At 39.3% G+C, this 12,806-nt stretch overlaps 1 protein-coding gene across 1 annotated transcript in view; it reads left to right on the forward strand.

Annotated features, from left to right (window-relative positions):
* The first annotated feature begins 285 nt into the window (after positions 1-285).
* LOC109917117 (low-density lipoprotein receptor-related protein 2-like) overlaps positions 286-12,806 on the forward strand; it is a 33,626-nt gene continuing 21,105 nt past the window's right edge. Inside the window, exons 1-13 of the mRNA XM_048594595.1 lie at positions 286-485; positions 2,425-2,544; positions 5,066-5,188; positions 5,822-5,944; positions 6,956-7,324; positions 8,375-8,497; positions 8,574-8,687; positions 9,671-9,790; positions 9,861-9,986; positions 10,265-10,436; positions 11,040-11,264; positions 11,738-11,856; positions 11,936-12,075. Coding sequence (XP_048450552.1) covers positions 416-485; positions 2,425-2,544; positions 5,066-5,188; positions 5,822-5,944; positions 6,956-7,324; positions 8,375-8,497; positions 8,574-8,687; positions 9,671-9,790; positions 9,861-9,986; positions 10,265-10,436; positions 11,040-11,264; positions 11,738-11,856; positions 11,936-12,075 — 1,944 coding nt within the window. The 5' untranslated portion in view covers positions 286-415. The remainder of the gene's footprint in view (positions 486-2,424; positions 2,545-5,065; positions 5,189-5,821; positions 5,945-6,955; positions 7,325-8,374; positions 8,498-8,573; positions 8,688-9,670; positions 9,791-9,860; positions 9,987-10,264; positions 10,437-11,039; positions 11,265-11,737; positions 11,857-11,935; positions 12,076-12,806) is intronic.

A 12,806-nucleotide genomic window follows, 5' to 3' on the forward strand; every position in this document is an offset into this window, starting at 1 on the left:
ACACCTTTTATTCCCGAGTGATATCACAGTTCTTTTTCAGTTTATTTCAAAAAAAAAGTTTTATGGGTGGAAGAGTTGGATTTAATAGTTCGAGAGTTAACTCTCCGAAATTATTGGTGAGCTCAGTTAACCAACAGAATTAATAAGAGTGAGCTGATCATTCCTCATTAGGCGAACTCCAATCAGGAATATGGAAATTGGAACAGCTCTGGTTAATATGGTTAATTGGAGGCACGCAATGATCGATCAATTACTTAGGCCAGCAAAGAGTATGTGATATAAAAACAAGTCTCTGCGCTAGGTTACTATATGCTTTTGTCCGTTTTGGTATGCTTAGGTTCGGAACTGTGAAAAAGAATTATCATTACTAGAGGAAAGCGAGCTTTGGATCATTGCTGTTCCTTTAAGAATTGACATGATTCCTTTTCGGGTAGCCTTGTTGCTACTGCTGGTAGTATGTTTAAACCCGACCAGGCTCGTAAATGGTGAGTAACTCAACGTTTGAAATTTAGTACTAGTGAGTTGTGGTTGTTAAACTTGAGCCCATCGCTGTGGGGCAGCAAGCAGAATTTTCTTGATCTGTTATCAAAATATCATGTTTTGATCTACTTAACCTACGAAAGGGCACCTGTGAATTTTTTGTTTTAACGTGGCGCGCATCTCTTAATGGCGATTAATGCACCAGCTCCGACTCATAATGGCCCACCAGCAGAATATTTCTAAGAAACTTTCTTTGATTTACTCAATCTTCACTTGGAATATGCTATTACTTTCTCTCGCGTCTATCCTCGCATTCATCAAATCCCGTTCAAAACAAAAACTGCTCATCGCTAACACTCCAGTAACCTCAACTGTGCACTCTTACTGGCCTTTATTTCTGGTCAAATTAAGTGTTTTATCTGATTACACTTTTTATTTTGACTATGTATCTCTGTAAAGCAGCGCTGACATGAAGGGGCCCTGTGTGGTAGTGTCCCTACCTCACTCAGGTGGCCTGAGTTCTGCTCCACTGTTGGAGGTACTTTCTCTGAACAGGCTTTCTTAAAACCCATAACTGCCATTGAGTGGGGTCATTGCACTTTTCTTCTGAAAAGTCTGTAGCCTACTATAAGCAAAGATATTAAAATTTCACTTTTTTTCTTTTTAAGGAAAAAAAGCTAGTGATGGAGTTGATAGACAAAACAAGTTGGACATGACAGAATTCCTACATTGTGGAAGCAGGTCATTTGGCCTATTGAGCTCACTCTGTCAGAGCGTCCCACCTTTTTTTTTCTCCTTTCTCTGCCTCTAAAATTCCTGTAACCCTGGGTTTCCCATGGCTAGCCCACCTAGCCTGTGTATCCCTGAATACCAAAAGCAATTTAGCATGGTCAATCTACCTAACCCACCTCTTGGACTGTGGGAGGAAATGGGAGCACCTAGAGGAAATCTATGCACAAACTTTCCAGGTACCCAGGCTAGAATCAAACCTCAGTTCCCAGGGTTAACTACTGAGCCACTACCACCCTATGGAGAGTGACAGACTCCTGTGCAAGTCTGGTAGCATTGAGTTTCTCCAGTGAATTTTGTTTGTTTTTTTTGTTTCAGCACTTCTAATTTTTAAAAAATAGAATGTTATTTTCCCACACTGCTCATCTAACATAGAACACTGTACACCAAAAGTTCTAAGCTTGTTCTAGTTTAATGGTGAAGTAGATGTGAGGAGGGAAGGCATAGTTGACTTTACTCCTGATATCAAAAAATGTTTGGCTTTCAGTGCTGAAGCAAAAAGCTGTGGCCAGTTCAAATTAGCACTAATAAGTGCTATAGTCTCCTCGTGATGGAATATTGATTCTCCAATCCATAGGCCATCCAGAGCAGTGAAACTGTATCCTGATCAGTAGTGATCTCTGAATCACTATCTCTAATATCTAACTACCCAATTGATTATGGGGCTTTGTCTAAATTAGAACAGCATTTGTTACATTAAGGGTGTCATACTTAATGTGCCAATAGTTGTGTAATCTCTTAAAGAGCTCTAGGATATCCTGAGTTTGTATGGACGCTAACTGTTGTTCACTAAGGGATTTCAGACTTGAATGGTCTGCTCCATTAGTTTAAAAAAAAACATAAAATGGTCTAATGGCTTGTTTAGTACCTTTATGCTTATGGAATTAAATTACTCAAGCCAATAGCTTCTAAATCCAAACTCTCTCAAACCAAGGCTCTTTCACAGCATAGTACTGTTTTTGCATCAAGGGCAAAAACTTGCCTCAGAATTCTAATGTTGCAGCTCTTAATAATTCAAGTACTGTGCAAGCAAATACATGCAATTTCTTCAATTGTTGCACTTTGTCTATTGCAAACTTAGTGCTGATTTTTGTTGATCAGATTAACTTCCAGATACACACTCTTATTTCTTGCTTAATTTTTTTTTTTTTGAAGGGTCAAGAGCATCCTGTGGTGCATCATGGTTTCAGTGCAGAAATGGACGGTGTGTGCCATTAATGTGGAAGTGTGACGGAGATGATGACTGTACTGATGGTAGCGATGAGAGTGATTGTGGTAAGTAACTCCTCATGAGTTCATGGCCAGCATGTGAGGCTGTTGGAAGGGGGCACAGTGGGGGGAGAAAAGCAGCTGACTAAGTGGAGTTTGGAACATGAAACAGTACAGCACAGTGTGGGCCCTTTGGCCCACAATGTTGTGCTGATCCATTATCCTACCAAGACCAATTTACCCCTCACTTTGCAATCCTCCATGTGCCTATCCAAGAGTCACTTAAAAGTCTGAGTCCACTATACCACTGTAGCAGCATATTCTACATGCCTACCGCTGACATCTCCCTTGTACTGTCCTCCAATCACCCTAAAACTATGCCCCTCTCATAAGTCACTCCTGCCCTAGGGGGAAAGTCTCTGACTATCCACTATCTATGCCTCTCATCATATTGTAAACCTCTATCAAGTCACCTCTTGTCCTTCTTCACGCCAATGAAAAGCCCTAGCTCCCTCCACTTTCCTCATGAGACCTGCATTCCAGTCCAGGCAGCATCCTGGTAAATCTCCTCTGCACCCTCTCTAAAGCTTCCACATCCTTCCTATGAGGTGACTAGAACTGAACACAATATTCCAAGTGTGGTCTAACCAGAGTTTTATAGCTTCATTCTTCAAACTACATATGGAGCAGAACTTCCAATCTCTTCTAGTGACTTAGTCACTAAATGTTCAGACTATTGATTAAAAAATATAAACTGTAGTATAGTAATATTGTTTGTACATATGCACAACACTTTGTAAAAACAATTTAATCTACTTTCTGGGCCTTGCTCTTGAGCTAAAGACTCAGAACTTGAGGTCTGGAATTCATTACAAAGGAGCTTCTTCCTAGCTTCACTGCAACCTTTCAATCACAGCATGATCACCTCCCTCTTCACTCCCACCACCCACACCCCCCCATCTCTTTAATCTAATCAATAACCTTGTTGATGTGATCCTGTCTCCTGCTCTTGCACCTCTTCTCTCCCCTTTTTTCCCCTCATCCCAACCATGAGATTCAGCAGAAATGTGTCTTTGTGGCAGGAAGTTATGTTGCACACTTCCCTACCTCTGAACAGTGTGTGGAAGTGTTTAGGTGTGCCCAAGTGGTGAGGTCTTTAAGCTGGTCTGGCTCAACCTAGTTTGTTCCATGGGGTAGCACTACTTTGATTTGGGAACCTTAGTTACAGTTGTCTTGTTCAACCTGGAGTGAATAGCCACCAGTAGAGGGAGGTTTCATACTGGCATCTCAAATTAAAGTGTAACTAGTCAAGTTGTAGTTGCCCACTGAAGTGCACCAGTTAAATGCCTGGTATTTGGGAAATAAGCAAAATCATGCTGTAGATAACTTAAATTCCAAAGAGTGCTACAGCATAATCTTTAGCAAATTGTAGATAGATGGCATTTAAGCCATAGTTGGTCTACAGCATAGTTCTTAGAGCAATACTTGTGTTTTGACACTTCCAAGTCTTGTTTAAGCTGATTAGTTGTGCCAAAATGCTTAATCAAACCTCATGACTTACCATAAAATACATGGTATGAGAGGAAAATCCATGGTTAACACTAATACTTTTAAAACAGCTTTTTTAAGTGGAAGTTGCTGTACAGATTCTGTCAAAGCTCTGTAGAAATATTTAATTGAATCATAAGTCATAGCTCAGGCTGTATGACCCACATCAACACAAGATTAGATACTTAATACAGTCCCAGCTTTTTACAATAGACATGTGATTTTTTTTCTCATTAGTTATTTCTCGATGTCAATTACTTGATCTCAGTCCTCCAGTTATTGACACCTGAGCTGGGAAACCATTCTCCTTAAAGCCCCTATTGAATACCAAATCTTTCTATCAGACCCTAATCCTAGCTACATGAGCCTCCAGAAATACCAAAAGCATTAGTGTAAGTGGAGCTAGAACCAAAGTAGCTAGACCTGCAGATTATGTAGTGTACAAGGCATACTAAATAACTCATACAGATGGTGAGGATGAAGACCTAGCTCAAGTAGGTCTATGTAGTAAACTCTTGCAACAAGAATTACAGAAAAAAATCTGGTCTTGGTAAGAATATAACCCTTAAAATTGTCTTGAGACTTTTCTACTCTTGACTGAGAAAAGGCTTGCTTTATTCAGCAAGATGTATTCTGAGCCCACAACTAATGAGAAGTTAAAGCAAACTTGCATGGAAATTGGTGTTAATAAACAGCCAATTTTGAAATCTTGGTCTTCTTAAACATTGGCAAGAAGTGTTCCTATTAGGAAATGGAACCTGAATTTCCCCTCCTGAGGAAGATACCATTATTGGTTCTAAATGGTGAGTCTGATGTCTGTAATAGAGTTGTTACCACTCTTTTTTCCCCCCTAAAAAGCTTCCAAGTTTTCTACTGAAGAAAACACTTGAACTAAACTCAAATGTGGTGTTGTAATGACAATGAACCAAAAGTTTTGCATGATGTATCACATGAACATTCACTGACTGGTGTCTTGATGGTAATTATCATTTAAAGTTGCATAATGTTAAATACAACCAATATATTCTTCCTCCCTCAGGTAAAATCACCTGTGGACCATCAGACTTTGTATGCCACAATGGACATTGTGTGCCAAGCAAATGGCAGTGTGATGGCTCATCTGACTGTGAGGATGGATCAGATGAAAGTCCTGATATCTGTCGTAAGTATTATTGGGAGCAATGAGGAACTTTGAGCTCATGTTCTTAACTATGCAAATGGAACACCTTTTTGTATAAGTAGGCTAAAATATCACCTGATCATAGTATCATCGATGAAGACTAACTTACAATTCTCCAGTGCAAATAGCTTCTAGGTTGAAGCTCTTCTCACCATAACCTTTGCTATGTATTTGTTTTAGTGTTGCTGTAAATGTGTTGAGCATCTTTCCTAGTTGATCTGCAGCTACAAATCTCTATCTGAATAAAATTGGGATATTCAAACATTGAAACAATTCACAAAATCCATCACTTGGACTCTTAAGATTATCTACTTTCTACTCTACAAATGTAGAACATGAAGGAACAATGACAAGCAGCTTTCTCTAGCTTTTTCTATCACTAGACAAAGCACTTGGGCTTTCATGGCAACTTGTATGATTGTGCTCATTTGAGTATGAACAAACTAGTTCAGAATTTTCCAAGTCTCTAGCTATAGCACCATCTTGGGTACAAGGTATCTGGGTATGGATTCTTCAGTAAGTGGTATCTCTAAGCCACATTAATCACAAGATTTTAAAATTTATAGCATATGTGCAACTCTACTAACTTCAGTCAATACTGTGTATTTATTCCAGATGCACAGATGTGCCAGTTACATGAAATAAGCTGTGGCCCTGGCTCTCTTCAGTGTATTCCTGATTCCTGGAAATGTGATGGAGAAAAGGACTGTGACAATGGCAGTGATGAAGAGAACTGTGGTAGGCAACTTGCAACTTTATCTAGAATCTTTTTTTTTTTGGTTAACACTCAAGACTTTAAACTAAAGAACCAACCTGAGCTAGTATGAAAGCATTTCACTTTAATCTGTGGAAGTGGCAATTTGACTGCAGTAGTTACTTGTGGAAAATTTAAACTTGCAGCACACTGATCCTTTTTTGATATTTGGGTCTAGGTTTTTATTACACCTGCTCAGTCTAGCTGGTCAATCTAGACTAATACAATGTACTCAATTGCTGGCTTTTTGGAGTGACTTTTAAAAAGTCATTTGTCAGTACATGTATATTGCTTAAATGCTGCTTTTGCCTTGTGCTCAGAACAACTTTTCAAACCTTAATGTAAGGAGCAATTAACATTGTGTCTTGATTGACAAGAGCTAACTGTCAGCAATTTCCCTTTCCATGACTTGACTAGATTCAATTTTAAACTTGCCTCTACATCCAACAAGTAGAGCCCAAATTTCTTGTCCAGAAACTCAAATGGAAGTTGAGATTCCTAGTCAACAGCTGGTGAAATTTTTGTGGTCGATTTTAAATTGACCTAAATTTCGGACTTCTGTTGTCAAATGATGACGAGCATTCAGCTCCAATTCTACTAACTCCACTCAACCATTTTAACAGACAGAATGGTTTTATCATCTAGTCACTTTTTTCTACCTGACATGGCTTAAAGCTGTGTTCAAAACAAATATTCAAAATGTTCATGTCCTTGAATGTTATACTATGCTATTATGACAACTGATTTTTAAGGACACTTGAACAGCAATATAGAGCAAGGCCATACTTAACAAGTAGACTTGCCTGATGGCAGGATATTCCTTTAATAGCATTTCTTCTCCCAGTAATCAAGTTTCAGAAAACACTGTCATACCACTGGACTAACAACACATGTATTAGGTTGAAGGATGTATAGAATATTCTGCAAACTAATAGAATAAATCATAAATGTAACTTCCCAACAGTTCTATAGGGTGTTCCTGTTTTTCTTTTCAGGCACTTTGGTTTGCAGTATACTTGAGTTCACATGCTCCAATGGCAGATGCATTTCCAAAACATTTATCTGCAATGGTGAAGACGACTGTGGTGATGGGAGTGATGAACGAGGTTGTGCCCCATTTGTTTGTCACATTCATGAGTTTCAGTGCAATAGTTCTGAATGTATCCCTATGAATTGGGTATGTGACAATAATGCTGACTGTGCTGACCAGTCTGATGAAGCTCCAGAACATTGTGGGCGTACACTTGCCCCTGTGACCTGCTCTTCCAGTGAGTTCCTGTGCAAGTCTGGTGAATGCATCAATCATCACTGGTACTGTGATGGAGATAATGACTGCAAAGATGGAAGTGATGAAGTGAACTGCTGTAAGTAGCCTGTCTTGTTTTCTAGGATCTTTGATCTTCAACTCTAGTTTTCTAGAGGCATGAATTTCCAAAATGGTCCCTCTATTGTCTGAAGACAATTAACATCTTCCTAACAGACTAAGGACCTTTCACCCACTTTCCTGCTGTAGCTAGTACTGTTTCCAAAGCTGAATGTTTGTTTATTTTTTGGTGGGCCTGCTCAGCAAACAGTCAAAATTGTAGAACAAATGTCAGGTTAATGCTGATTTGACACTAGTGCTCTCCTCGCATTAAATAATGGATTTTTAATGCAGTATCCAGCACAGATGGTTCCACATCCTGGAATATCAGCCTTTATTGTCGACTCCTGGAAGGCATAATTGCTGCCTCAGTAACTGAGTCATTCTGTATAGAATGACTTTTGAATCCTAGCAGGGAGTAGATTTTGCATTTTAAACCTCCCCTCTAAACAAAGCTGAAGGCTTTAACCCTACAAGTTGGAAAGAATCTTTCCACTGCCTGCACCCCCTTCAAAAAACCCTAACCTAGGAAGGAATCATCACTTCAACATTTTACTCCAACCATCACTATGCAGTTTAATTATTGGTAACATCACATATGCTTAGCCTTAATTATCTTGCTTTGTTTCTTGGTCACTTCAAGCAGAGATGTCTTGTTTTTCAAATAGAGCACCTTGAGCATTGTCTATGGCTGTGCTCCAATTGAGTTTGGTGTAGATGTTCCTTGTGTATATTTAACCACTAACTAAAACTCAATTCTTGGCAAACAACTCCTTAGTAAAGTCTAACTCCTGCAAATTGAAATAGTTGCCAACCATTCAGTCCTTTCAGACTATGTTCAAAGTATAATCTCTTCTAGAAGTAACATTCTTCATACCTCTGCAAAATTGAATCTAACTCTGAACTTGTACCTGCTAAAGTTTAACATTAGAAGCTTCAAGTGTTAAGTCAAAACCACTGAATGTTAATAGTCTAGAACAGTAGTCAAATGCAATCAGTATGTCTGGTCTCCTTGGCTTCATGGCATTTCTAATTGAGACTTTGTTAACAGTACCTCGAACATGTAGACCAGATTACTTCCAATGCAGTGATGGTAATTGCATCCCTGAGAACAAGATCTGCAATAACTTTGCAGACTGCTCTGATGCTAGTGATGAAGCCAACTGCAAGAATGGTAGGTGCAAATTTAGTACAAATATAACTAAACTGGAGTGGTGTGAAGTGGTGTTAATACAGCTATTTGTTTCTAGAATGCACTGGTCCCTCTGACTTTAAATGCCAAAGTGGAGAATGCATAACTATAACCCAAGTATGTGACCACAAATGGGACTGTAGAGATCGGAGTGATGAACCCTTCAAATGCCGTAAGTTTCTTAATGTAGTCTTGTGGCCTAATGAACTCTTAAAGATCTTCTATTCTTAATTGTTATGCACAGTTATCTATTCCCAGCTAGTCACTAATCTCAAACACCATTTTATCTGTCATCTATCAAAGATTTTTCAACAGTTAAATCAAAAGATGACAGTGCAGCAGTGATTGTTAACAGACCCCCATGAGATTTAACATGATAAAAATGGGAATGGAATCTAAATCTTCAGGCTAGAGCTCTCTTACATCAGACAGTGGAGCACTTTGTGCAAAGTTGACTGACTGCTTGCACCTCCTTTGAGATCTTTGCTTGATAAGCATTTCCCCCAGCTACAGCTACCTTTTGCCTTCAGAAGCATTCGCACTCCCTCTTTTAAACCTTCCTTGAAGGGTAGGAAAATGCTGGGCTTTACTCTAGTGTAGGAGTAGATCCAGAAGGACAGTTAAATGGCTCTTTTGTCATACACTACAAATCTGCACAAGTAGTCACAATGACCTATAGCTTGTATCTCAAAGCTTTTGTCTGAGTTGCAGCAAACACATACTCTTGCTATCAAGTTTCCTAAAGGAACAAAGATGATAGGAACTGCAGATGCTGGAGAATCTGAGATAACAAGGTGTAGAGCTGGATGAACACAGCAGGCCAAGCAGCATCATAGGAGCAGGAAGGGTCTAGGCCTGAAACATCAGCCTTCCTGCTCCTATGATGCTGCTTGGCCTGCTGTGTTCATCCAGCTCTACACTTTGTTAACCTAAAGGAACAAGTTTAGTTCAAAAACAAACCTTAGTTAAATGTCTTGGAGGCAATTTAGCCCATGCAGCTGTGATTCCCAAAAGTAGGAGTCCTTAACAAGGAATAGCTTAAATTTTGGATGGACTTTAATTACAGGATTTAACCAAGTTAAAGTCCAACACTGAACAATAGGATTGTTCAGAAAATTCAATGATCAATGAAAATGTTTTGACCTCTTTCTACAGGGCTAAATGAATGTTTGGTGAACAATGGAGACTGCTCTCATATTTGCAGGGACCTTCTTATTGGTTATGAATGTGATTGTCCTGCTGGCTTTGAGCTTGTTGATGACAGAACTTGTGATGGTAAGTCTCTGTCTGCATCATTATACAAACTTAACTTTCTGATCTATTAATAGTGGATTTTTTGTTTTAGATGCCGATGAGTGTCAAAATCCTGGAGTCTGCAGTCAGATTTGTATCAACTTGAAAGGAAGCTACAAATGTGAATGTTATGAAGGATATCACATGGATCCTGCTACTAGAGTTTGCAAGGCTATTGGCAAGTATACTTTTACTCATCTGTAAAAGTCTACTGTAAACCAGTTTTTAGCAATACCAGACTTGGTCAGTAATGACTAATCTAGCATTACTAAAACTGTAGAATTTCCTAGGAGGAACTTGCAGGATTGTACTGTTTAAGAGCTTAAATAGCTTTTCTCTACTACAAACCACACAAGGTTCAATTTTCAAGCTGAATAATACATCTGAAACCTAGTTGCATATTTTGTGCAAGTGTGAAATACTTGTTTGAATTTACACCTTTTTTGCTCTTTAAAGGCAAAGAGCCTTACTTGATCTTCACAAATCATCATGACATTCGGAAATTGGGACTGCATCATCAAGAGTACAGCCAGGTACTTGTTCAGCTGAGAAATGCTGTAGCACTGGATGCTGATGTTGTGGAGCAAGAGATCTTCTGGGCTGACTTGGGCCAGCAGGCAATTTTCAGGTAAGATCTGTATTTGAGCACCTCTACTCCATGTATCTGCACGTTATTTGAACAAAAACCCAATTGAAGTTCACATTAAAACCTCTTGTCCGCCATTTATTTATAAAATGGCAAACTGCCCTGGCTTGGGGTGGCTCAGTGTTAGCACTGACACCTCGTAGCACCTTGGATACAAGTTCAAACCCAGCCTTGGGTGACTAGAAGCTGCATATTCTCCATGTTTCATCCAGGTGATCAGGCTTCCTCCACAGTAGATGTGCAGGTTAGGGTGGCATTATGAAAAATGCAGGGAGAAGGTAGGTGGTGACCCTAGGTGGGATGCACTTGAGTCAGTGTGGTCTTTGGGCTGAGTGGCCTGTCCCTAAATTTTATAGGGATTCTATGATCTAACAGAACATGGCATTAAGTTGTATGAACAGGACCCTTATCTGTTTTAGATGCAGTAGGTCACTTGATCTAGCCATCAATCTATACCTCAAACAAGGTGCCTGGATTTCCACTTCCTGTAGTGGATGTCTTTTGTGATTGCAATAACTTTTTTTTCTGAACAGTTTTGTTGCAGAGGCAATTCCATTAACAAGTTTGTATTTTTTCTCTAACTAGTGCATCCATGAATAGATACAAAGGCAAAACTGGTCAGTCAGTCCTTACCAAGGACTTGGGCATTCCTGTGGGAATTGCTGTGGATTGGATTTACAAGCACATATATTGGACTGACCGTGGTACAAAAACAATATCTGTGGCCACATTGGATGGATCCAGAAAGACTGTTCTCTTTGACACCAACTTAACAGAACCAGCTTCTATAGCAGTTGATCCACATTCTGGGTACTTTTTTTCTTTTCTACTTGCAGCACTTTATAATGCCTATACAAGTTTCAAATTTCCAAGGTTAATTCTCACCTAGATGATATCTTCAATGTTTTATTAAATTTGAGTTTTGTTGTAATCTTGCATGAGGATTGAGGGGGGGGGGGTGCGCAGAAGTAAGGGACACTAACTTGAGTGCCCATCCACTTCCAAAAGCACAATTGGAACACAACCAAAAAGCCAAGCAAGCCATCACTTTTCAAAGTCCATGCTTAAGTGGGCTGAAGTCCTGTTATTTAATCCCCTTAAATGTTCAGTGGTCTTGAGCTGCCAAACTTGCATAATATCTAGTATTGCAATAGTCACTGCAAGGTAATGTAAGTTGGCCTTTCTCTTCTGACACTACAGTCACAATAGTTTTAAACCACTGATAACATTCACAACTGGTGAGTAAACATTAAATGTTTAAACAAATTCTGAATCTCCTAAAGGTTTGTTTACTGGTCAGACTGGGGTGAGCCAGCAAAGATAGAAAAGGCAGGAATGAATGGTGTTGATCGCCAAACGTTGGTCGACCAAAGGATTCAAAGGCCAAATGGCATTGCACTTGGTAAGAAGTTTGAATTGGATCTCTTAACGATGTCTGAATTTCATTAAAATAATAGATAACAACAATCCTTTTTTTTTAGACCTTGTGAAACACCGCCTCTACTGGGTTGATGCAAAACTCCACACCCTGTCCAGTATAGGGCTGAATGGACAGGATAGAAGACTAGTGATCTTGTCACCAGAATTCCTTTCCCGTCCTTGTGGTGTTGCAGTGTTTGAGGTAAAGCAGAATTTTGCAGTGCAAGTTGCATGTGGCAATGCCATTCCTCTTGATTTAAGGGTTCATGATTTGAATTCTTGCATGGTTGTTTCCAGATGGTGGTTTTGCTTAATCCTTTTGCTTAACTCCCCTGACCAAACAACTAGCTTGCTTCACTTCACTAATTCTACATTTCAAGAACCTATGAATGTAGAAAACTACTACTCTTGGTCTGTTAACTCTGCCCTGAATAAACAAGTGTAACCAGGCTATGGAAAAAATTAATGGTATGCCACCCTGTATGTTTGAACAAAACTCTGCCAAAGGTAACTAGGTCAGAAACATTTGACCTAGAATAAATCACAATGAAGATTTTGGTTACCTAGCAATGTTAAATACCAATGCTCTTACTCAATAGTAGTAAATAAAGGTTTGGGAACCAGTGGTTTCTCTAGACTAACTAGTTACATATACTGGGGAATAAGCTCTGAACTAGTGAGTTCAACTGGCAAGAAACTTGCATTTGTGGTCCTTGGATGTCCTGTAGTCATCCAAATGTGATGTGGAAAATATTGTCATTTCATACTCTCTCTTTCAGAAGTGAAATTGGCCAGGATAGGAACTTTGTTCATGTCCCACTTGATTCCAGGGTCCTAGCTGCTCAAATGTTCATTTTGTTGCAAATGCTAGCTTGCTTTAGTTTGACCTCATGCACAAGTGCATGTTCTTCACCACCTGCATGGAGTATCTGC

Source organism: Rhincodon typus, chromosome 3 (assembly GCF_021869965.1).
Source record: "Rhincodon typus isolate 14 chromosome 3, sRhiTyp1.1, whole genome shotgun sequence".
In the NCBI taxonomy this organism is placed as follows: Eukaryota; Metazoa; Chordata; class Chondrichthyes; order Orectolobiformes; family Rhincodontidae; genus Rhincodon; species Rhincodon typus.